Consider the following 25,424-nt stretch of genomic DNA (forward strand, 5'->3'; position numbering starts at 1 on the left):
CTTCAGCTAAGAAAGCCATAGAGTCCAGAATAACTTATTCTTCAAATATGTGAAACCAGGTCCCATAGAGAATTGAAATCCTGTTGAGTTATAGCTCATAAATTCCCACAACCTAAAGAAGCAGATGTAAGTAATACTAAATTGATAACCTCTGCCTTAGGCATTTTATATTGTACTTGAAACAGAGATCATTTTAACCAATCTTCAGGGCTTCAGAAGGACAGAAGTCAGTGATTTGCTTATGTTTCAGACAAGAAAAGGTACCAGACTACATCTCATTTCTACTCACCTTTAAGCATGTCTGACCGAAGAGCCCTAGGTTCATGGCACTGATAGCAAAGCCAAGTGCTTCCTCTTCCACATCCAGGATGCATGTTGCTGCCCCAGCATCCAAGGCTAGAATCGCAAGCATGTCCCTGAATGGAACAGATGGCATTATATGCCCAATCCCTAACTAATGACTGTGGTCAGGGAAATGGCTATCTTGACTGGCCTACACCAATCAGGGTGCATGTCCAGAGCTGGGGATGAAGCTATTTCCCAAGAAGGACATAGATTACGTGCAGGATAGGTAGATACCAGCAGGAAAATTGGAGATAGGGAAGACTGGATATTGGATTTTCACTACATAGAGACATCTGGCCTGAAAGACAACAGCAATCCCAGGGCTAGATCTACTGAAAATTACTTCTGGTATTACTAATAAGAAAACAGTTTCCAGATTACAAACTAACAAATAACAACGAAACTCCAAGGCCAGTATGTTTCTTTTATTATTACTTTTGTTTGAGATGGTTGAATGATTTCATTTTCATTCATAAGCATTACAATAATTCCCATGCAAAAACCAAGACTGCATATGCCTGATTTCAATTGGCCAAAATCCACCCCATGAGACTGGACATTCAAGATCAAAGTGTTGCTTGACCTTTCCAACAGTAGACAGCACAGTACTCCTTTGAGAGATCGGCCGGCCCCCGGCCCCCAGACACTACAGTCTGAAATGAGTCCATACCAAAACAGGGAGCCGATGCCTTGCAGCACCTAAACCTGGCAAGTAATTTCATTCTTGAAGACAGGACACCTCTACACCAAGGCTTCCACCCAGTTATTTCCTGGTTCCTGCTCTATGGCAAAACCTGCTTTTGAACTGGCATGGTATCTTCTATTTGGGGATTAATGTCATTTTTCCTTCTAGTTTTTCTCAAAACTCTCAGAAGAACCAAACAGACTGTACAAAAAAGCTTAACCCTATAATGTCAAAAGAAATACGGTTGACCCTTGAATAATGTGGGGGTTAGGAACACTGACCTTATGAGGTTGAATATCCATATATAACTTTATGGTGGACCTTCTATTCATGGTTCCAAACCCATACATTCAACTAACACATTTAGTGAAAAAAAAAATCTGCATATAAGTGAATCCACACAGTTGAAACCTGTGTTGTTCAAGGATCAACTATACATACAAAGACAACTACTTTATCAATCATACATTTTCCCCAAGTTCAGATAAAGTCACTCAGCAGGTATAAAGCTTGAAAAACTTGTCTTGGTAAGATAGGAACCAGGAAATTCAAAGAGGACCAAATAGGAACCCACATAAAGGAGAACTAAACAAACACAAAGAATCATTCTATTGATTAAGAGAAATGAGCTAAATGAAGAAATGATAGCATTTCAACAGTAGATGTCCATTTATATTGAAACACACGCATTGGAACTCTGACAATGGCAAAGATTTCATTAGTGCAAATAACAATTATAATGGTATGTTCATTAATAGGATTTAAATAAGGCTTCAAATAATTACACACACTAAAACTACCATTTGGAAACCTTAATTCTACTTGGAAAGTTGTCAAAGACACCCTTCCAAACCATCCAAAGTTCCGATTTGGGGACAATTACATTCAATGAAGTTGCTCCAAACATAATTTGTAGCATTATCACTTTCAAAGTCTACATTGTTTGGCAGAGAGGGAGAAATTACCCTGGCCACTGGTCGAAAAAAGTATCAACAAGTCCAGCTGACATACCAGGTAGTTTCCAGATTCAGATGATTTTCAAATATCTGTAGTGATGAGCATTCATTAAAAAAAATAAAGACAAAGAAAAGCAACACCAAACATAGAATCCTGAAGTATCAGAAAGAGAGATTCCCCACTCCCATTAATTTTTCACAAAGTATGAAACAGAAAGAAGGGAGATAATTCATGGGCATTTCATCTATGGCTCAAGTTCTCCTTAAAACAAACAAACAAACAAACACCAAAACAAAACAATAACTACAAAAAGTAAACAGCAAAATCAGAGGCAGAATATGAAATAGTAATATACTGTTTCAAAGTCTACACCTTCCTGCAGAACCAGGAAACTTAAGATGTGTTCTTAACAGATCCGATCCAGGCTGGATATAAAAAAAAAAAACCGGAAAGACACAAACCACACTACATATTATGAGAGTTTCAGAACCAGAGCAAAAAAAAAAAAAAAAGGCAGCAAAAATGCTCAGAAAAATTTGTCGTCAATTCTGAAATGGGGCCTTGTGACATCATCAGGGTTAATGAAGACGGAGATGGACTTCCCCGGATTCTCAGTCACTAGCTGCTGCAGTTTTTTGGCCAGACGGTCATCGGGCTGGTTGGGGTCCCCGCCATCCGACTGCGGGGAGGGGATGCTGGTGGTGCTCCCTCGCCTTTGGAGCTCCAGCGTCAGCCGGTTGGCTGCCTTGACATGCTCGATGGCGGTGCGCAAGTGCTCTGCTGGGTCTGAGCGGACGGAGGAGAGCTTCCGCGCGTGGAGCATGACTGTCTCCTCAGACAGGTGCTCCAGCATGTTGCACTGAGGGATGAAGTAATTGGGACACATCTTGTTGACCAGACAGTGTTGCAGGTCATCAATGAGGCCCAGCAAAAAGTGGGCTGCATAGTCTTCTTGGGCCAAGTAGTTGGCGGGAAGTCTGTCGCAGGCCCAGAGCATCATGCTCCGCAGGTGGTAGGGGCTGATGGCCTTGGGCCGGGACAGGAGTTTAATGATGATGGCTTTGCAGGCCTGGTACGCCTGCATGAGGCTGCTGGAGATACACTTCTTCAACTGCACCTCACTCCTGGCAAAAGACAGCCGCCACTCATTGTCCTTCTTTCCCTTGTAGGAACAAGCTGGTACCAGGTAAAACCCACTGATGACTTCTTCCTCAGTGATCTTCCCATCCCAAAAGTGGTTCTCCATGAGCCAGCTCTGGGCCACTGCCGGCCAACCTTTGAAGGAGACCACTGGGACAATATCGTACAACATGCGACTGCTCCCCACACCCAGAATGATGGAGATGATGGTCCCATTCTTTTCCACTTTTTCCACCTTTGGCATCCCTCTCTGGGGTTTCTTCTGTATCTCTGAGAGGACAATGCTGATGGAGTCATAGAACCAGTCGGCCACTTTGGTTGGAGAGAAAAAGTAGTTGGTGGCACCGTTGATGTGATCTACGATGGTGCAGCAGTCTTTCCATTTACTTATCGTCCCCTCGTCGAAGAGCCGAAGGCTCAGCCAAGAGTGACATAAGGCTGAGTGGCGCATATCCAGTGTCACAGGCTGATTACGGTCATGCAGCTTAAGGGCTGGCACCAGGAGAGTGAAGTCCATATCATAGTCGGTCCCTCGGGCATAGACATTAAGCTCATCTAAATCCAGGTCTACCACGCCTTCTCGGACTCCTCCAGAAAGCAGCAGGTACTCATTGGCCACTGGCAGTTTTTGGTCCAGCTTTTGCACCATTCCTAGAAACAGAAAGAGAAAACATGGTTATAGGGAGCACAGACACAAGACTCTTATGCATCAATACAGGATATGCTGAGCTTCCAAGAGCCATTATTTGTTATCAATACAAAACCACATCTTAGGCTGCTACATGGGCCCAGCCAAGAATACTTTGTTCATTTTTATCAGTGCTAGAACCCATCCTTTTCCAAAAGATGGGAGAATTATGCAGATTCTTCTCTCACAGTGAAAGCAGTATCATTTTCCATCATAAACCGGGGCTCCTCTTCCCTAGTCATCACCTTGGTTACTGGCATTGCCATCCATTCAGTCGCTCAGGCTGAAAACCTCAGTAAATTTCAACTCTTACTTGCCTTTCTACTGCCAAATCTTATCTGTATAACCTCTGCAACACTTCTCATTCCCTCCCTGTCCTCCATCTCTGCTGTCATCACATAAAGCCTGGCTCTTTCATTTCTTGCCAAAGCAGTCACCCTTCCCCAGGCCTTCCTGCTGAAACATTCCTCTATGCAAGAGGAGCTGTGGACACTGAAAGTGGGATACTTTCAGGGGGCAGTGAGGTCATGACTCTTCAAAATAATACTAGTACATTATTGACATTTTTCACTGTGTTGACACTTGAGCTGATAGTTGATGGTACAAAAGTAAAGGAGGGCAAAATTGCTGGTGCCTTAGCATTAGTCGAGACCGTGGCACCAACTGTATTAACAGTCATTGGATTCTTTATTGTTGGCATGCACTAGCATTAAAAAATTAATAATCCAGTTTCACTTAAAATCCTTACTAGAAAAGGAAATTGGATTCATTTTCTTCAGTCCCAAATTTCAAACCACCTTTCTGTATGATGAAATTGCAAACATTCCTGTCTCATACTAAATATCAATACAAAAGTGCTTCAAGAAAAGCCCTCATGTTTGAGTTGGAGATTAAATTTGCTGCTTTATTCATGGACCATCACTTTTAATTTAAAGAACTACAGAAAAACTATGGGTATTTAGACTTCAGTGTATGATAGACATTTTCTCAAAAACTGAACAAATTGAGACTGTCTTCACAAAAACAACTGAAATATTTATTGCCAATGAAAACATTGGGGCTTTTAAGAAAAAAATTAATCTAAAAACTTATCTCCTGCACCATGAACTTAATAGCTTCCCAAATTGTATATTTTTCTAATGAGATTGGTAGTGAAACAACAAATGTGATTTTAGGGGATGATATTATGAGTTCTTTGAGAGTGAGAACCATGTCTCAAATATGTATTAAGCAGGAAAAGAGGTCTGCACTCAGTGAGCACGCAACTCAAGCTGTGACGGAATGACAAAGGAGAAAATTGAGGAAATTAGTAGGCTTAGATATGAAGTACTTATTCAAAGGCAAGACAGAAATGACTGTTCCACGAATAACATATTAATAGAAATTTACTTTCCCTGAATCCTGTCTTTTTATTATGTATTTACCTGTGCTTTATTATCTGACAAACTATCAGCATCGCTCCATGACTTATTTAATATCTTTTCCTGAAAGATCAAAAAGAATGACTTCCCACTATCATTCCATTAGTCATTGCAGTTACTTTTAATTGGCAGTTTTTTATTCATAAGGCAATCCCAATGCAAATAAATAAACTATGTATATGTGTCTGTTATCACTGCATTTCAGAATTTGACATTCGTTGATAAAAATGTGCTCTTTTCATCTTTAAAATCCTATTTTCCAAACAACAAATAGTAAAGGATCACTTTCTTTTTAAAGCAGTCAATAAGTTATCCAACATTAAAGAGGCAACAATTCATCAGAGAGCCTTCAGTGTCCTTGACTTTTTTAGACTGTGCACAGTCTCTGCGCTGTGATATGGCCACCGGATCCTTCTTCAATAAAGGATTTCTTGTTTCAGGTGCTGGGCCTGTCAGTGCAATCCCTTGAGTCTGTGCAGTCTTACTGCACAGAGCCACCTCAACCAAGATCACATCCCGTGGTTGGGGTTAGGGTGACAGGTACACACGCTGCAAGCAATCAGAATGGAAGTGCCCCAGTACAGGATACTCTAACAAGTCACTGGAATCCAGAGTCCCCAGTGGGATCAATTGAGGCTGTCACTGGACCTGCAAGGACACCTGACTCCACCCTCCACCTGATCCTGCTTCTTCTCCCTCCCTTCCACAGGTGCAGGTCCCCAGGGTGCTTCTTTATAAACAATCGAACTCCATCTCAGGGGCTACTTCATGAGGAAGTCAATCTAAAACACTACATACTAACCCAAGCAGCCTTCACTACCAATCAGCACTGAACAATTTCTTTTCCTTTTAAGAGTGGTTTTTAAAAGTCAGACAGCTACCATAGTTGAAAGTTATCATAAACACCAAGACAAAGATGCTTATCTCACTTATCATATTTCAGTATTCATCTCACCTTGACTAAGTAATAACTACTACCACCCCAAGTTTTAGCAGGAGCTCAAAAAAGATAGGATTGAACTTTCAGAATCCCAGGTAGGTGCTGAAAATCATTTGTACTATTTTACAGACTCACATGGAGGTACAGATACTTTCAAAAGGAAACGTTTCAATACTGTAAAGCAATTATACTCCAGTTTTAAAAAAATTAAAGAGAAACATTTGATATTGAAAATAATTTACTCATTATTTCATATATTGTTTCACTCTAGCATGTGGAGTGCCACAAATATACAAGGGGAAAACCATGACATGCTGGGTTGTAATGTTACTGCAAGTTCATGTGCCTGAAGCACAATGAAGCCAAAGAAAATGAAATGTCGGAGTCTGGAGGAGAGAAAGGTTTACTGCAGGGCCCTGCCTAGAGACAAGGTGGCTTATGCCATAAGAAGCCAGAAGCTCCCCGAAAGTTTTCAGCAAAGCATGTTAATAAGCCAGGTGAAGGACAGGGGTTGGGAGGTTGGAGGGGGGTGTCGCAGGACATGTGGTTAGCTTGTGCACAATTCTCTGATTGGCTGATGATGAGGGAACAATGATGATGAGGGGTTGACTTTATCAGTCCTTCGGTTCCAGAAGGCCTGGGGTTATGTGTGTTTCTGGTGATTAAGTAGTTAACACTTTCCATTTGTTGGAGGGGGAGAGGTTTTATACATTTGCAAATGTGCATCAAGTACTATTATCTAGGTACTTCAGAGAGGAGATAAAGCTAAGGATATGGGGGAAGGCCCCATGGGGTCCTGCTTGGTTACAGCGATTAGTAAGAAGATCTGAATTGATTAGTAGCACTGTTATATGGATACCGCACAAAATTCTATACATCCTTTTGTCCTAGACAGGAGCCAGCTGGCTCCGAGTGCACTGGCCAGGATCTGTACACACAACCAGAATAACAAGTGCAGTAATGGGCGGGGGATAATTTGTTTACAAACCCATCCCTGAACTTTACTTGGACTGCCACAATTTTGTTCCAATAATTACAGGTGAGGAAAACAAGATAAAATTGCCTTCTGCCCTCCTCCGGATTAAAGAAGTTCTAACACATTTTCACGTAGTGGTGGTGGTGTTCAGTCACTCAGTCGTCTCCAACTCTTGGCGACCCCATGGACTGCAGCACGCCAGGCTTCCCTGCCCTTCACCATCTCCTGGAGTTTGCTCAAACTCGTGTCCATTGAGTTTATGATGCCATCCAATCCTCTCATCCACTATCATCTGCCTTCAATCTTTCCCAGCATCAGGGTCTTTTCCAATGAGTTGGCTCTTCACATCAGGTGGCCAAAGTATTGGAGCTTCAGCTTCAGCACCCGTCCTTCCAATGAATATTCAGGGTTGATTTCCTTTAGGATTGACTGGTTTGATCTCCTTGCTGTCCAAGGTACTCTCAAGAGTCTTCTCCAGCACCAACAGTTCAAAAACATCAGTTTTTTGGTGCTCAGCCCTTTTTATTGTTCAGCCTTCACACCCATCTATGACTACTGGAGAAACCATAGCTTTGGCAATACAGACCTTTGTAGGCAAAGTAATGTCTCTGCTATTTAATACGCTGTCTAAGCTTGTCATTTCTGTTCTTCCAAGGAGCAAGCATCTTTTAATTTCATGGCTACAGTCACCGTCCATCAAGTCACGAGTGATTCTGGAGCCCAGGACAATAAAGTCTGTCCCTGTTTCCACTGTTCCCCATCTGTTTGCCATGAAGTGATGGGACCAGATGCCATGATCTTTGTTTTTAGAATGTTGAGTTTTAAGCCAGCTTGTTAATGTGTACACTAGAATATTCCTTTTTCCTCCCAATTGTTGCTTATGTATCTAAAATGTTGACCCTTCTTTCAGAATAGCCATATAATGTATTTGCCTAAATTTGGATATTCAGGAGTTAGAATAATGTTGAACATTTCTTATTTCTTTAAAAAGGGAAGTGAGAACTTGAGCAGCAGCGAGAATACAGCTGAAGCTCATTTGCTAAGCTCTTAGGAGTCAGAAACAAGGTCCCAAAGGCCACCCTGTTCCGGAAGCTGATCCCCCGAGACCTCCACATTTACATTTAGCCTGCCTCAGCCCATTAGTCTGCAGTTGTACAAATTATTTGGTAGCACAAATTGGAGCCTTCCCCAGCACTATACAAACTCAAATGCCCTCCTTGAAAACTTTCCTGGGCTAAGTATAAGTGAAAATCAACTGACATCAGCTATCATCCCAGATGGGTTGCCAGGCAACGAAAACACAGCCAGGGGCTGAGAGGGAAAAAAAAATTCTACTGTACACTTTGGCTGTAGGCATTAGTTTCAACAAATGCCATCTCTGAACTGATCCAAGGATTTTTGTATAATTACAGGATATTTTTGTGATATCAAGTGTCTCTGACTGTGTAGCTATTAGTAAATTATCCAAAACCATGAGTGAGAACAAAAGACAGATTGAACACATATCACTGAGCTTGTTAGCAGCAGAGAAAAAGAGGGATGGAGAAAGAGCTTATTCCCCTGGGTGGGTCTCTTCTTTTCAGGGAAGCATTGGCATATGTTTGCTCTTAAAAACAAAGTAAAACTGGCCCCCAGCTTCCCCTCCCGTAATTGATTTCAACTTATTTCATAGTTTCTACTTAAGAGGACCTTAATATTACCGTTTTAGGTACTGGGTCCCAAAGTTTAACGACTGAGTTCCTGTCATCCTCTTAAGTTCTTTGCTTTATAACATCAAGTGAAAAATGGAACTCTGTCTCAGACTCCCTTATATTTCAGTGAATAAAACTTTATCTCATTCTGTTGAATTCAAATTATTAACTTCTATCACAAACATATAATACTGGATGGCTGACACCAGAACACAAGAACTAAGTATCATTTGTCTTCTTCCATCCTCACAGCTTCACTGGCGTACACATATGAGAACCCAACTGGTAAGCAGATGCGTGAAATTAGTACTTGTATGTGAAAGTGAAAGTGACATCACTCAGTCATGTCCGACTCTTTGTGACCCCATGGACTGTGGCCTACCAGGCTCCTCCATCCATGAGATTTTCCAGGCAAGAGTACTTGAGTGGGCTGCCATTTCCTTCTCCAGGGGATCTTCCTGACCTAGGGATCGAACCCAGGTCTCCTGCATTGCAGACAGTCGCTTTACTGTCTGAGCTACCAGGGAAGCCCAGTACTTGTATAGATTCCTTAAAAAAAAAAAAAAAAGAATTCCTAACTATGGTGAGGGGATAAAGATCTATCAAAGAGGTAAAACTTTTATGTCTTGCAATTAAAGCTACAGAATACCTTTTACCTCTCTCTCATCTTTGATTATGTATATAAAAAAGATTTCTATGTAGATAAAAAAGACCTGAATATCTCAATAATATTCACTGTTTCATAAAAAAACTATTACCTTTTCACCTCAACTTATGTGAAATATCAATAACAGTGCCTTTATGGCACTGATCCTTAATAGTAGGAAGGGTACAGAATGGGATAAATTTGACAAAGTCCTTTTATGACTCTGATATATTCTCTAGGGGAGCAGTCTCCTCAGCTATTAATAAACCATATAAAACCTTCTTGGAAGAATATAATAATTTATGCTTGAAGTATTTTTGTCAAGCTTGATTGTCTGAGCTGCATTCTGAGAAGCGGGCATGGCCATCCTCTTAAAAAGTCACCAATCTTTGGGATTTTTAATGACTTCAATATGAGAAAAGTTTTTGCATTTTCTTTATTCACAGATAGAAATGATCTATATGATGTCCCTCACTTTATATGTGAAACACGTAAGTTCAGAAAGGAGAAATAACTCATTCAAGGTCACAGAGCCCGAGGGACAGGATAACAGGACTGTCTTATTCCCACAGTGATTGTGAAGGTCAGGGTGGTACATGCACACCATTCTCCCTATGACAATACCCGACTTGACATGAATGCCAAAATGGCTGGGAAGGGAAGTAGCAGAGGTCTCAAGGCAAAATGTCAGCTTTGCACCTCTGTTGGTCAAAGCTTTAGTGTGACCTTGACAGGCAGCAGATCATGCCTGATCATCCACATTTATCAGAAGGAAGAATGCACCTGGTCAGTCTTACAAGAAGCGACTCATTTTTCCCAAATAAATACACTATGAAACACAGGAAATATAGAAGTAAGACACCAACGGGGCTTCCCAATAATCTGCTGAGTGATCACTAATATTAACAACTATATGTTTTATTAATATAAGTCAGAAAGTCTGTTTTATTTAGCATAACTCTGAGACAACTGCATACAATTTTTCTTTTTTATGTAATTTTAGCTATGTTGCGGGATGGCTAAAAATGTGGGATCTTGGTTCCCTGACCAGGAATCGAACTCAAACCCCCTATATTGGAAGTGCAGACAGAGTCTTAACCACTGACTGCCAGCAAAGCCCCCAACTGCATGTGATTTTGTTTAAACCTTTTAGGGAACTGATTAAATCATGGATGGTAATAACCTATTGGCTACATATAGCAATAGTTCTGATTTGAAAGATGCTTCCTCAAAGAAGTCTTTCTTGATCTTTTTCCATCTTAAGACTAATAATGTCTGCAAAAACATTGGAATTAGAGCAAGATAGGCTTGAGTTTGAATCCTGGGTTTGTCATTTACTACTTAAGTAAGGCTGACAAATTATTTAAATTCTCTGAGCTTCCAATTCCTCATCTATTCAAAATGAACAAAGAAAACTACACTTCTAGGGTGGATATGAAATATCTAAGCACATACTGGACTTCCCTGGTGGCGCTAGTGGTAAAGAGCCCACCTGTCAATGCAGGAGACATAAAAGACAGAGTTTTGATCCCTGGGTCTGGAAGATCCCCTGGAGGAGGTCATGGCAACCTATTCCATTATCCTTGCCTGGAGAATCCCATGGACAGAGGAGCCTGGTGGACTACAGTCCATAGGGTCGTAAAGAGTCAGACATGACCAAAGCAACTTAGCACACATGCAAGCACATTGAATTTAGTTCATTCTCCCCATAAATTCTTCCCTTTCTCCACTACCTATAAAACAGGATTAGCCAAACAACTCCTATCCCACAGAGCTGATAATCTATCTCAAGGCTCTGAGCACGTGAAGGCCTACAAAGCACGTTAGATGAAGGGACGTGAGTGGAGCATCCTTTCCTCCAGCATCCTTTCCTCCCTGCACCCAGACTGAAGCTGGTCCAGGGACACCTCCCCTGGTGGCTGCCACGGGCTAGCACGGCGCACAGACTGGCATGTGAGGGTGAGCGGGATTCCAGCCCTTTCTGTTTTTGTCAGAACAAACGCCCTGTAAAATGAACAGTCTACACACCCCTATAGGACCTTGATTTGAATTCTTACCTTAGCACTTTCTATACCTATAATCATAGTGGCTACATTCATGACTTACAGTCCCTCCTTAACAAGACAACAACATAATGCATTTGGCACAGTATTTGGCAAAGAGGGTCAGTAAATGAAAGATGCTCTCACCCTCACCCATCTGTGAGCTCCTGCTGTCAAGGTTTTATTAATACAGACTTTGGGATGGGTGGGCAACTCCATAGTGGGTGTATTGTTTGGTTCAAGTCAACTTGACTATTTCAGCAACCACAACTTGAGAATCATGGTATTTGCCATATAATGTACTAGGAAATATTATCAGCACATCTCTATAAAACCAAAGATTAGGTTGGGGAAAAAAGTAAAAGCCTCTCTAATCTTTCTTAAAAATTAAAATTCAAGCTCTAAAAGTTGGTGGATTTTGGCAAAGTTTACTAAGCTATTCCGAATAGAATGAACATGGGTTAGAGCTGGTTCAAGTACTACTCATCGAGGACCAACCTAATTAAACACTCTGGGCCTCAGTTCCCTTCTGTGAAATGGGAGAATAGCAACTAAAAGCTTGTTCGGTGGCCAGGAGGATAAAACAATAAAATACACACCAAATTACTTAGTGTGTGGTCTGGTTCTTACATGGCAATCAATAAACAGAGGCTTCTGGAGATGTGCCCACATTATTAATATATTTTTCCCATCTAATAAGTCTTGCCCTTTTCCTCCTTTTAACTTCTTGGGATAGTTAAAATACCTCATAGTTTCTACCAAGCAAGACTTACTGGCAAGACTCAAAGGAGGGCGTCTCATTAGCGCCACCTAGCAGCCTCCCACAGCTACAACAGGGCAGGAACGCTAGGTTTTAATTTACAAAAGGAGTGATCATTTAAGGAGACTCATTCTTCAAAGGTAAAAACAGCAGCAAGTGAAAAGCAAGAGTGATGCCAATATGGTATCATAAAGCTACACAAGGATACAGAAATATATCAGCAATGACCATACTTCCTCTCTCCTGATCTTCAAAAGCAAGAAACTTCTAATGGAGATGTTCAGCATTAAGTTAAATGTATCCTCCCTGGTAGACTGAAGGCAGGGGGAGAGGGGTACAACAGAGATGGTTGGATGGCATCACCGACTCAATGGATATGAGTTTCAGCAAGCTCTGGGAGATGGTGAAAGACAGGGAAGCCTGGCGTGCTGCAGTCCACGGGGGTCACAAAGGGTGGGACACAACTCAGTGACTGAGCAATGACAATGACAACAACAACAAATCCTCTTTGTCTCTGCCTGTGACAGCTGAGTCTGGCCTGCATTCTTTCCTCATTTGGGGATGTATATGCAAACTACTTTATGACTCTGGAACTGGAAAGCTGGGTTTGATAGGCAGGGGTAGAGTCTCTTATTTCAGAGGAGGAATAGTGAAGGAAACCAAGTCCAGTAAATTTCAAGGATGGAAGTAGGAGTCAAAACTCAGATTTGATTTATTCATGCATGTGACCCACAGGTATTGGTGCCTCCTCTGGGCTAGTACTCTGTCAGATACTGAAGACTCAAGAGAAACCCACAGTCCCCACTGCATGATCCTTATCATGGAGTGAGAAAGCCAGATAAAATTGCTTCGATCAGGAGAGACGAGATTATGATGAACCTAAAACTCTGATGTCAAACTGCAGAGTCTTATTTTTCATTCATGCCATGTGACCAGCAAGGGTTGCTGGCTGGAGCTCTTCTTCCCTTTATTCAGGATCCAGACAGACAGAGTAACCCTCATCTAGAACTTCACAGACTCTCTACTGGAGGAAAAGGAAGCCCTGGAAGATCTCTTTCCAGCAGCTACATGCTTTGGCCTGGGAATGATGTCTATCACTTTCATTCACACATCGTTGGCCAAAACTAGTCCCACCCAACCCCAGGGAAGAAATTTCAGTTCTACCTCATTCAAGGAAAGCAGAGAGACAGAAATATCTGATAAGCAGCACAAACAACTCCCACACTAATCAAATAATCACACACTCTAATGAACATATAGTTACAAGCTGAGATAATAACTTTGAAAGAAGCGAATAAAGGTCCTAGCCAAAACAGAGTGGAGGAGGAGAAAGGCAAATTGCTTATCCTGGAGAATGGAAAATTCAAGAAGACCATGAGATATACCTCTAAATATGTGATGAGTTGTCCTGGTAAAGGAGAAATGAACTTTACCTTTATAATTCCACTAAGCAGAAGGAGTATAGATGGGGAAAAAAAAAATCAGTCTAATCTATAAATGGAAAACTCATCTATCTGGTAGAATTTTCTAACAATGCTGCCTACAGCGGGAGGGAACTTCCTGTCCCAAGAAATAAGCAATCAGCATCTTCAGCAGGGGTGAAGACTAAAAATACTAACATGTGATAGAGCCTGAGTACAGATGTCTGCCAAGGTGGCCGCCCATCACCAAAGTCTACTGCTGGAGGCAGACAACGGTAACACAGACTCGTGTAGCCACATGTGACCGTCCAATGCGGGCTCCATAACAGGCGTAAGAAGAAATCCAGGCGAGCATTTGTTATGTTCTAACACAGGAGGCTCTTCTCTCTCATCTGATTTACTCTGTCATTTCTGATCTGCAGCCCAGCTGCTGTCCCACCCCCCAGCCAACTTGCCAATTTTAAAAAGAGATCTCCGTACTAGCAATAACACGTCACAGCAAAAGAAGGATTGACTTTGCAAAGCACATTCTCAAAGTATGTACATCTCGTGCAGAGGGCTCTCTGAGAAGGGCACAAACGCTGATCGGCTCTGCTATGCAGAAGGGCACGGACTGAACGTCCCACCTGTGTCATTTTCTTCTGTCCTCTTGGCACTTTCAAGTAGGTCATCTTGTCCCCATTTCACAAATGAGGAAATCAAGATAACTAACAGTTGAATGAACTGTCCATTGCCATAAAAGCTGAGCTGGGATGAAAATTCAGGTTGATTCCATACTCTTTTCACTATCCCATGATGCTTCCAGTATTAAATGGGCTCTCTTGAGAGAGTAAATAATTTAATGTCTACAGACCTTTAAAACATTACAAGAAAGTTAGTGGAAGCTTCTTTCTCTCTCCAAAAATAAATTCTATTTTTGAGGAAATGATTTTTAAAGCAGATTAAAAGCTTATTTTAGCCACCCCTGGGGAATGAAGTATTATGAGCAAAATGGGTCAAGGATTATAGGAAAGACATGATTACAAATGACTTTTTTAAGGGAACATCTAGTCCTGTGACACACAGCAACGTGAGCATGCACGTGTGTGCTGCATACCTCACTCTTTTGGCAATTTTAAACGAGCATGCCACAAGTGTTTTAATTCCAAGGGCATCCTTGGGATTCCTTCAGTCCCTCAAGACAAACTCTGAAAATGTTCCTATATATTCAGGTACATAGGTTAATTTGCTTACTTTAATCCAATAGCAAAGCCTGAATTTTAAAGTCATTTCCCTAAAGTTTTTACTACTAGATTAAAGAGACAGACCGTAGTCAAGAGCATTATTACCAAAGGACATACTAACCACAAAGCCAGAAGTTCTTACTGAGTTCTGAAGCAAGACAGTTTTTTTTTTCTTTTCTGGACATAATAGTATCTACCACTATTACTTTCTTCCTCCGTGCAAAATTCAGCTCAGATATGCTGAACCATGGGGAAATAAACATGAAGAATTTTGTGTCTTTTCACTGGAAAAAAAAAAAAATCAAACCCAAACCAAAACAACCCAAGTATTATCCTTGAGTCTGCAGTAAGAGATATTCCCCTTGTGACCCAGCAGCCTGAGGAAATGCATCACTCTTGATTAAAAAGAGACTCTACTGGTGGTTTAGACAGTAAAGAATCTGTCTGCAATGCAGGAGACCCAGGTTCAATCCTTGGGTTGGGAAGATCCCCTAGAGAAGGGAATGGCAACCCACTCTGGTATTCTTGCTGGGAAATCCCATGGAGAGAGGAGCCTGGTGGGCTACAATCCATGGGGTCACAAAGAGTTGGAAACGACTAAGCGACCAACACCTTCCTCTTATACTAGCTATGGTATTCTATACTACACACTTATAATTGCTACATTAGCTCAAAAACAACTGCAATTTATACAAACAAGATCCAGCAAAGGGATTTAAAATCTGTCACTGGCTAGCATAAATCCTGTCTTAAATTTTATTTACTTTGGAAATTTTCAAACATACGAACTGTAGAGATAATAGTATAATGAATTGCCATGGACCCACTACTGAGTTTCAACAATTACTTTTACCATTTTTTGTTTCATTTATCCCTACATTTTTTGGCTGTAATTCTTTAAAGTAAAGCCAAGATATACTCATTCCATTCATAAACACTTCAAGATATTTGTCTGACAAAATCTTCTTAGAACTGTAACCATTTTCATAACTAAAGAAGATTTAAAATAACTACTTATTATTATTATTTTTTATTATTATTTTTATTACTATTATTGACTTCACAGATTTTACCCTTTTTCCTAATATGTATGAATATCCTAGTGTGAGCGTGTGTGTGTGTGCGTGTGCGCATATAGGAGAGCTTGTTGATGCCATCCCTACCCTGCAGCGTGGTAGGTGATTTCCTACAAGATGTCAGCTGCCCTCCTCAAGGTCAGTGATTCTGCTCCTCGGCCAGACAGTCATCTCTGCTCTGCACCACTGGGAGGCACAGGGGAGTTCACGCAGAACGGACACCAGTGGAGGGCAGGAATCAGCAGACAAATGTCCCAACTTCCCCAGATTGTGGTGAGACGATTCTAAGATGAGTGCTACCCAGCTTCCCAGAGGGCCCCACGAGATGAGTCTGCTCACCAGCAGCCCCTTAACTGGCTTCTCTCCCTTCGTCTCAACTGCTCCCCTTGTTCCCTCAGGCTTCTTACCATCATCTCGCAAGTAAGCCACTATGTCGAGAGTTTACCAAAACCCTTCAGGGTGAAAATTTTCAATGATATCCTTGGAGGGGCTTCCCAGGTGGCGACAGCTGTGAAGGAGAACACGCCTGACAATGCAGGAGACATAAGAGACGTGGGTGTGATCCCTGGGTTGGGAAGTTCCCCTAGAGAAGGGGATGGCAACCTACTCCAGTATTCTTACCTGGGAAGTTCCATGACAGAGAAGCCTGGTGGGCTACAGCACACAGAGTTGCAAAGAGTCGGACATGACTGAAGCAATGTAGCATATATACTTGGATAGAAATGTCAATCTGACACTTTTCCTGACATGAAGAGAGACTCCAGAGCTACTATATCTGCAACCAAGGGACTCCTATTACATACTCTAAAGAGAAGAAAGTGAGAAACTAGGAGTCTGTGAATAAGCTGACCATAAACTATATGGCAATCTAAAGGCATCTCCTCTTGTTCTCTGAGAATAATTTAACTCTAGGACACTCTCCAAAGCACCAATTTTCAGCCAGTGATCTTAGTCGAAGACTAAAAGAAAAGCTACTATACAATTACAGTGTGAACTAAGATCATAATTTAATACCTGATTAAAAAAAAATTATAACAGTGCCTCTTTCCTTTGATGCCCAAGAACAGATCAGGTAAATAAATGGAGTCTCTTACAAAGCAATTTCCAACAACTGCCAGGAGATGGCACCAATGCTCTGTTCATTTGCTAAGAGTTTCTGGAACCAAAGTCCCTGGTGGCCCAGATAGTAAAGAATTTGCCTCCAAATTGGGAGATCCTGGATCAGTCCCTGAGTCAGGAAGATCCCCTGGAGAAGGGAATGGCAATCTACGCCAGAATTCTTGCCTGGAGAATCCCATGGACAGAGGAGCCTGGCGGGCTAGAGTCCATGGGGTTGCAAAGAGCCAGACACCTCTGAGCTACACACACACACACACACACACACACACACACACACACACACACACACACACACACACACACACACACACACACACAGTCATAAACTCCTCAATGAAAGCTCAGAGTCCATGGGGTTGCAAAGAGCCAGACACCTCTGAGCTCCACACACACACACACACACACACACACACACACACACACACACACACACACACACACACACACAGTCATAAACTCCTCAATGAAAGCTCTGGGGAGACAGAGGCTTAAGCAAGGGACCAAGACTTGAGTTTCCCTGAGTTCCCCTGGTGGCTCAGTGATAAAGAATCTGCCTGTCACTGCAGGAGACTCAGATTCGATCCCTGAGTCAGGAAGATCCCCTGAAGAAGGAAACAGCAACCCACTCCAGTATTCTGGCCTGGGAAATCCCACAGACAGAGAAGGAGTTTGGCAGGCCACACTCCATGGGGTCACAGAGTTGGACACGACTTAGTGACTAAACAACAACAAGCCTTATAAGACTATAATAGCACACCACCCTGAGACCTATTTGCCCTCAGCCACTCAAAACTTCTGTCTTTTGGCCTCCCAAAGGAAACCTGGTTATTCAAGAGCTGACAGGCTCCACCTAGGAGGAGCCCAGACTGAAAGATGCTTTGTCTGGGCAGGCAATATGGCTGTCAACTGATTCTTAAGAGTACACTGAAGATCTTGTTGCAAAGTACAGTTTCAGCTCTCACTGGTTGCAGCTGAGATGAAATAAAGAAAGAAAGAAACATGTATAAGGCTTCAGGGGCTAGGAATAAGGGAGACAGAAGGCAGAGGGAAGTGTTTGACATTATGAAGTTTAAGGCACTGCTCTTCAGGTAAAACTGTTTCACTCTGACTACAAACACACACACACACTCAAAAATTTCAGGAGCCCAATATGGAACTGATTTTTCTAAACCTGGCTTCAATCCATTCCCGTGCTCGATTGCTCACAGACACGTAGAGTCGTGTCTGCCTCTTTATGACTCCATGGACTATAGCCCGCCAGGCTCCTCTGTTCATGGGATTTTCCAGGCAAGAATACCAGAGTGACTGCCATTGCCTTCTCCAAGAAATCTTCAAGACCCAGGGATCAAACCTGTGTCTCCTGCACTGGCAGGCAACGATTCTTTACCACTGAGCCACCTAATCCAAATAAACACTGTCTTACATTTACAGTGCTTTGCAGTTCCTAGAGAATGGTCACAATCCTTTTCTCATTTGTTCTCAGCAGTAATTCTGTGAAGAACACTTAAGTTCTCATTGTACAGGTATGGAAGCAGGTGCATGGTGGCTAAATGCCCAGTCAGAATAAGAATGCAAAATATCCACAGAGTTCTTTGGCCAAAACAAGATTAAAAATTAGTCTGACCACATATAATTATTTGAAAGATAGAAGGGTATGTTATTTGGGTTCTTTACAAGTTATCAATTTGCTTGTTGCAGAGTGAGCAGAAAGGGGAAGAAAGCGCTGAAAATGTAATGCTTGCTTTGCCGGAGGCAATCTACGGATGGTAAATCTAGAGGTCCAAGTTACGCCTAGACTGGGTTACCAACAAAATGTCCATCTTTCCAGGTATAAACAAAAACACACCAATTATAGAAAATAACTTGTCTTTATGTTTCAAGACATACCTAAAATTACTACTTAATTTTTTTCTATATTGTTATAACACCTATTATTAGTGATGATCCCTTGTCTATATTGTCTTCATCTTCATTTAACTTGGGGAAAAAAAAAGTTATTTCATTGTAATAATACCCTCCATAAAGCTTCCAAACAACAAAGTACTTAACATTCTAAAAAATCTGCCACTTCAAAAAATAACATCTCAATTAACAAGTCTTAAAATTTTCTCCACTATACAAAAGTTCAGATTAGTACAACTACACCCATACCTGGGGCTTCCCTGTGGCTCAGACCCTAAAGAATCTGCCTGTAATGCCGAGGACACACATTCGATCCCTGTGTTAGGAAGATCCCCTGGAGAAGGGCATGGCTACACACTCTAGTATTCTTGCCTGGAGAATTCCATGGACAGAGGAGCCTGGTAGGCTACAGTCTCCAGTCCATGCAGTCACAAAGACATGACTGAGTGACTAACACTTTCACACCCATACTTACAATTTAAGGAAGGACTAGGGAATTGGTAGAGAACCCTCCTGCGAATGTAGGATTTTTAAGAGACGCAGGTTCAATCCCTGGGTCAGGAAGATCCCATGGAGTAGGAAATGGCAACCCACTTCGGTATTCTTGCCTGGAGAATTCCATGGACAGAGGAGCCTGATGGGCTACAGTCCACAAGATTACAAAGAGTCGGACACAACTGAAGTGATGTAGTGCACACACACAGGGAATCAAATAAATGTTTCCAAGGAAAACAGACGTGGAAAAAAGTCCTGACAGCTTAATAAACAGCAGAATCTGAGCAACAATTTTCTCCCTGATAATTACTTCCAGTGTCTAGATAAAAACATACTTTATTGTTTGAGCTTGAAAATGTTCACATCAAGAGAAGCTAGACTTGAAAAACATCTAGCCAAAAAGCCCTGTGCAGAGGTGGAAATTTGCAGTTTAAAAGCATAAGTAGCTCATTTAAAAGACGGTCAAATTGTTGTGGTGTTTTAAAGTCCAGGGTGGCACAATGAAGAAAAAAAAAAAAAAAGAGTTAAAAACAGTCAAAAAGAGAGTCTCTTCATGCTGACAAGTCAAAGTGATACTTTGAAAGATGACTTCTTTCTCCTACTTTTCCTCCCATCATTAAAAAACACCGAGAGTTAATGGTCTGAGGACGAATAGGGAAATTCAATATTCTAGCCTCAGAAATTGTAAACTAAAATGGTGGCTAAGAGACATATAAAAGGGCTTGGTTTTTGCTTTAAAAAAAAAAAAACAAAAAACTTTACACTGTTGAAGGATGTTCTTTGAACCAGCTGCCAACTTGGTAACTCGTGGACTCCAGGGGATGAAGTTGAATCTGTATGTGTGCCGTGCACAAAGAATGAGAAGGAATCACAGGTTATTGAGGTCAGAACTTATCTAAGGTTCTGCAGTGCAACTGTCATGGGACCCCGCATGTTGCTGAGGCCGGGTAAGGGGGACACAGCGCAACGCCCGAACAGGTGCTGGAAGCAAGCCCTCAGGCCTGACCCTCCATCCCGGGCTCTCCCCACTCACGCCGGGTCACTGACCCAACAGCGGGAAAATCCCGGCCCCCATGCCCCACCCCACAAGGACTGAAACATAATCTCTAAGGAGATGTGTGTGTTTTAAACCAGCAATTTTTAAAAAATGCTTTAAAAAATAGAGAGTGTCTGTTCCCTCCCTCAATTTCAAAGCAGAAAGTTTAATTACATGGACTCAAGAAAGGCAGAGCTGTCAGGTTAGAGGAAGGGATTCACTGGATCCATGATTCTCTCAAACCTTGAAGAGCTAAGACGAGCCATCCTTCAAATCAGGAAAGATACAACTTTGGTGGGACTTTTAGAAACAGGACAGTAATTGAGATGGGGATCTCTCTCATGCCTCACAATTGGGGGACTCATTTACATCTCCAACCTCCAAGTTATTCAATTTGCTTCGAATGAAAAGGATACTTTTGCTAGATTCCTGCCAATTATTTTTAATGCCCTCTATCTCTCTCTACACATCAGACAGTGGTTGATTTCTGTCTTCTATTTAATCTTAAACTTGAGGAACCCAATTGTGTAATCAACGGAAATCTTTAAAGTGCCTTGTACACACTCACCCTCACTCGGGAGCCCGTAATGTGGGCCTGAGCATCCACTGTGGGGCTGACTGGCAGCCGAGCAATACACCTGTGGCGATGGGCACAATTACAGCTCAGTCCGTGAAATCAAAGATCATGCCGTTTAGACAGAAGTGTACAGTTTCCAAAGCTATCAACTTACTGCCCAGGAGGTGAATTCAGGTGTGATGAGATTTAATACAGACACCCATATTCATACTGTGTCCCTTCCAAAAATTCAATGAAATCAGGTTTCAGTGAAATGGGGAAAAGACTAAATGACAAGCATTCTTTTAAAAGATGATGCCAGCTTGAGAAAGGTCCTTAGAGAGGTCATTAGAACCCAAGTGTGATGTGACTGTGAGATGCAGAAATCTTTTTAAGGTCGTTATAAAAAGGACATGTGTGCAGTGATCCAAGTCTTGTCACGAGACGTTCACCTTTCAGATAAATAACTCCATAATTTCATTTTACAAGGGGGAAGAGGCGGTTTGGTGAGAAACCCTCCAGCAAAACCAGAAGACATTCTCCATGTTTCCACTAGAGGGCACATCTTCCTAATTTTTCTTTAAGGTTGTTGGCCAGGCTTCAAGCTGAAGGATAGACAGGAGAAAGGCCTGAAGGGTGGATATACATTTTACAAATTCATACCTGATTGTACTAATATGCTTCCAGAGTGAGTCTGAGATGGACCTGGGTTTCAGAAAGTGTTCCTTACTGATGACTCCCCAGTGTCCACGTGCTGCTTATGGCAATTCTTTTGAAATGATGGAATGTCATACAACCACTGATAAATTTCCATAGCTTTAAGATCAACAGGGTATACAGAAGAGAAAGTAGATAGGGTGGATGATGTGATGGAGAGATGATGACTTTAGGATATAGAGAAACTCGAATGTGAACTCTAGCTTTGTGACGTCTGGATAAAAGTATGGAACTTCTTGAGATTTTAGTTTCCTCATTAAAAATAAAAAAATGAAGATAATATCGCCTCTTTCACAAGGTTATTATAAGACTTGCCTGCATAAAGCTCCCAATACAGTTTCTGGAACTTTGCAAATGCTGAGAAATTGTAATTTTCTTTTTAAAACAGCATTCTGTTCACACTTCTCTGGGTCACTTAACCTTACTGACTTTTAACTTGCTATTTGGGCATGTGATTTTTTTTTTTAGGAAATGTTCCAGTATTTGCCTATTTATTCAACCGTCTCCCTCTCTTCTCTTTTTTTAAATTTTTTATTTTTGTTTCTCCATATTTGTCATGTAATGTGGGCTGAATGAATCAAAGCTCCCAACAACTCTGCCAACTTTTAAGGGACAGAGAAGCATTTTTAATGAAACGTTAGTGCAATGTACCTGGTTGATAGGAGTGACTGATGGAGGGAAGTGAGAGAAACAGAGAAACACAGGTGTACTCATGGCTCCGTGGGTAAAGAATCCGCCTGCAACACGGGAGGCACAGGAAATGTGGGTTTGATCTCTGGGTTTGGAAGATACCCTGGAGGATAAAATGGCAACCCAGTCTAGTATTCTTGGCTGAAAAATCCCATGGATAGAGGGAGCCTAGTGTGCTACACGGAGAAGGCAATGGCACCCTACTCCAGTACTCTTGCCTGGAAAATTCCATGGATGGAGGAGCCTGGTGGGCTGCAGTCCACGGGGTCGCTAAGAGTCGGACACGATTGAGCGACTTCACTTTCACTTTTCACTTTCATGCATTGGAGAAGGAAATGGCAACCCACTCCAGTATTCTTGCCTGGAGAATCCCAGGGACGGGGGAGCCTGGTGGGCTGACGTCTATGGGGTGGCACAGAGTTGGACACGACTGAAGCGACTTAGCAGCAGCAGTGTGCTACAGTCCAAAGAGTTGCAAAGAGTCAGACACAACTGAGCAACGAAGCACACAGCCACGGATTTTTATGGTCCGTTTCGTTTGATACTGTCTTTTTTGTTCTCTGTGAATTTGGTGTATGAACAAAATGTAGTGAAATCCTTGATCCTGAACGGATTCTGTCTTATAACCACGGTGGTCCTCTAATGACCACGCAGAAAAATCATCTGGAGAAATTTACTAAAACAGACTGTTGGGCCTTGGCCACCATGGTTTCTGAGTCAGTGGTTCTGGTGGGGACCCCAGAAGGTGCGTTTCTAACCATTCCCAGGTGATGCTGATGCTGGTGGTCCCGGATCACACTTTCAGACCTGGTTTAACAGAGCCACAAAATTTATAATCCAACTGCGAGAAAGAACATGGAATCAGCTTAAGAAACCTAGGCACTAATCCTGATCTTCCCTTAACTCACTGTGTGGGTAGGAAGGTTCAGTACCTGTCATGTCCAATTTGCTTACCTGGAAAGAGGAACCATGTCTCTCTACCAATGAGATCAAAGGAAGATCAAAAGAAGAAATGAGTAAACTCAAACTTTGAAAAATTGGAAACCACTCTGGAAGAACAACATCATGGATCAACAATTCAAATAGCCTATGGGTTCATCTGAGATGACAACCTGACTTCCCAGGTGGCCCTAGTGGTAAAGAACCCACCTGTCAACACAGGAGACATAAGAAGCATGGGTTCAATCCCTGGGAAGATCCCCTGGAGGAGGAAACGGCAACTCACTCGAGTATTCTTGCCTGGAAAATCCCATGGACAGAGGAACCTGGCAGGCTCCAGTCCCTGCGGACACAAAAGAGTGGGACGTGACTTAGCACGCAGGCACACCAACCTGATTGCATCAGGGAATGCCCAGATTAGGGGGTCTGCAAGGTGTTTCCAGAAGAGATCAGCATTTGAACTGGTAGCCTCAGTAAACTAGATGGCCCTCCCTAATGTGGGTGGGCAGCATCCAATCTGTTCAGGGCCTGAATAGAACAAAAAGGTGAAGGAAGGAAGAAGTCAGCCCTTTTACTTGCCTCACTTCTTAGCCAGGATATCTTGTCTTGCCTTCTCCCGTCCTCAGGCTGAAATTTACTCCATCGTCTCACCCCTAGTCCCAGGCTTCAGACTCAGACTGAGTTACAGCTCCAGCTTTCCTGGTCTCCAGCTTGCAATCAGCAGATAAAATTCTCAGCCTCCATAATTTCAGGAGTCGATTCCTAATAATAAATCTGGTTTTATATCCTGCTGGTTCTGTTTCTTGGAGAACTCTAATATACAACCATTACTTTAAAGATTTCTTTAAAAGATTGGAAAGTGAGAGTCCTAGGTTTTGGTCTGGGTTCTGCCTCTGACCTACCCTGGACACACACTTGACCTTTCTGGGTCATAGTTTACCATCCAACGAAAGGTATAGAGATAAGAGGATTTCTAAGGTCTTTTTGAATGTAAAAATGCTGTGGTCCTAGATGAGAACTTGAGCAGGGACTGGGGCTGGGAGCAGGTAGGTAGGTCTCAATCTAGGGAACAGCATCTCCCCTCCCAGAGCTGAGGGCAAGCTCTTTTATTCCGTCTGCATGGATCTACCCAGCAGTAACCTGAGGGCCACACATAAGCATTGCCCACACGTCAGTATAGATCAGTCTCAGAACCTAAGGGTGCCACAGCCCTGCTAGCTCTCAGCACGAGCTCACAAACATTCCAAAACCAAGCTCTGTATTGGATATCATTACTGTAAACAGTACATTTGTCATCATTAGACCACCAGAGCCCTATACCATCCATTCGGTTGACAAATGCTTGAGATTCTGGCTCTAAAATGTCTGCTGATCATGCTCTCCCCATACATCCCATGAGCTTAGGCTCTCATGTCTCTCACAAGGACAACAGTAACCTCTTAATTGGACTCCACTTCCCTCCATCATCTCTCAGCATATGCAGCCAAAAGGAGCTCTTTCCAGCGTAGCTCTGACCACTCACATGCTCAAAACTCTAGAGGGTGACCACCACCCCTGCAGCCAAGGCCCCCCACATTCTGAGGCCAACCTCCATTTCAGCCTGCATCCTGCTGCTCCCTTATGCTTCTCAGTGGTTCCAGCCCCACAGTGGATCCCTCAAACTCTACTGGTCCCCTAAACTTGTCCTTGCTTTCCAGCTCCCAAACCTTTACTCATTCTCTCTTCAGGGCCTGACATCCTTGCCTTGGGTCCATACAGTCAAAGCTATGGTTTTTCCAGTAGTCATGTAGGCATGTCAGAGTTGGACCATAAAGAAGGCTGAGCACTGAAGAGTTGATGCTTTCAAACTGTATGCTGGAAAAGACTCTTGAGAGTCCCTTGGACAGCAAGGAGATCAAACCAGTCAATCTTAATGGAAATCAACCCTGAATATTCATTGGAAGGACTGAAGCTGAAGCT

General features: G+C 42.3%; 1 protein-coding gene across 3 annotated transcripts in view; it reads right to left on the reverse strand.

Moving 5' to 3' along the window:
- Positions 1 to 749: 749 nt before the first annotated feature.
- Positions 750 to 25,424, reverse strand: part of MB21D2 (Mab-21 domain containing 2) — a 120,550-nt gene continuing 95,875 nt past the window's right edge. For 2 of the 3 annotated variants that reach the window (XM_061166835.1, XM_061166837.1), the window contains exon 2: positions 750 to 3,778. In XM_061166835.1, coding sequence (XP_061022818.1) covers positions 2,514 to 3,778 — 1,265 coding nt within the window. In that variant the 3' untranslated portion in view covers positions 750 to 2,513. Of the gene's footprint in view, positions 3,779 to 23,675; positions 23,809 to 25,424 lie in introns of all 3 variants that reach the window. The other variant, XM_061166836.1, reaches the window with a different exon arrangement.

The sequence above is a fragment of the Dama dama genome, chromosome 19 (assembly GCF_033118175.1).
Source record: "Dama dama isolate Ldn47 chromosome 19, ASM3311817v1, whole genome shotgun sequence".
Taxonomy (NCBI): domain Eukaryota; kingdom Metazoa; phylum Chordata; class Mammalia; order Artiodactyla; family Cervidae; genus Dama; species Dama dama.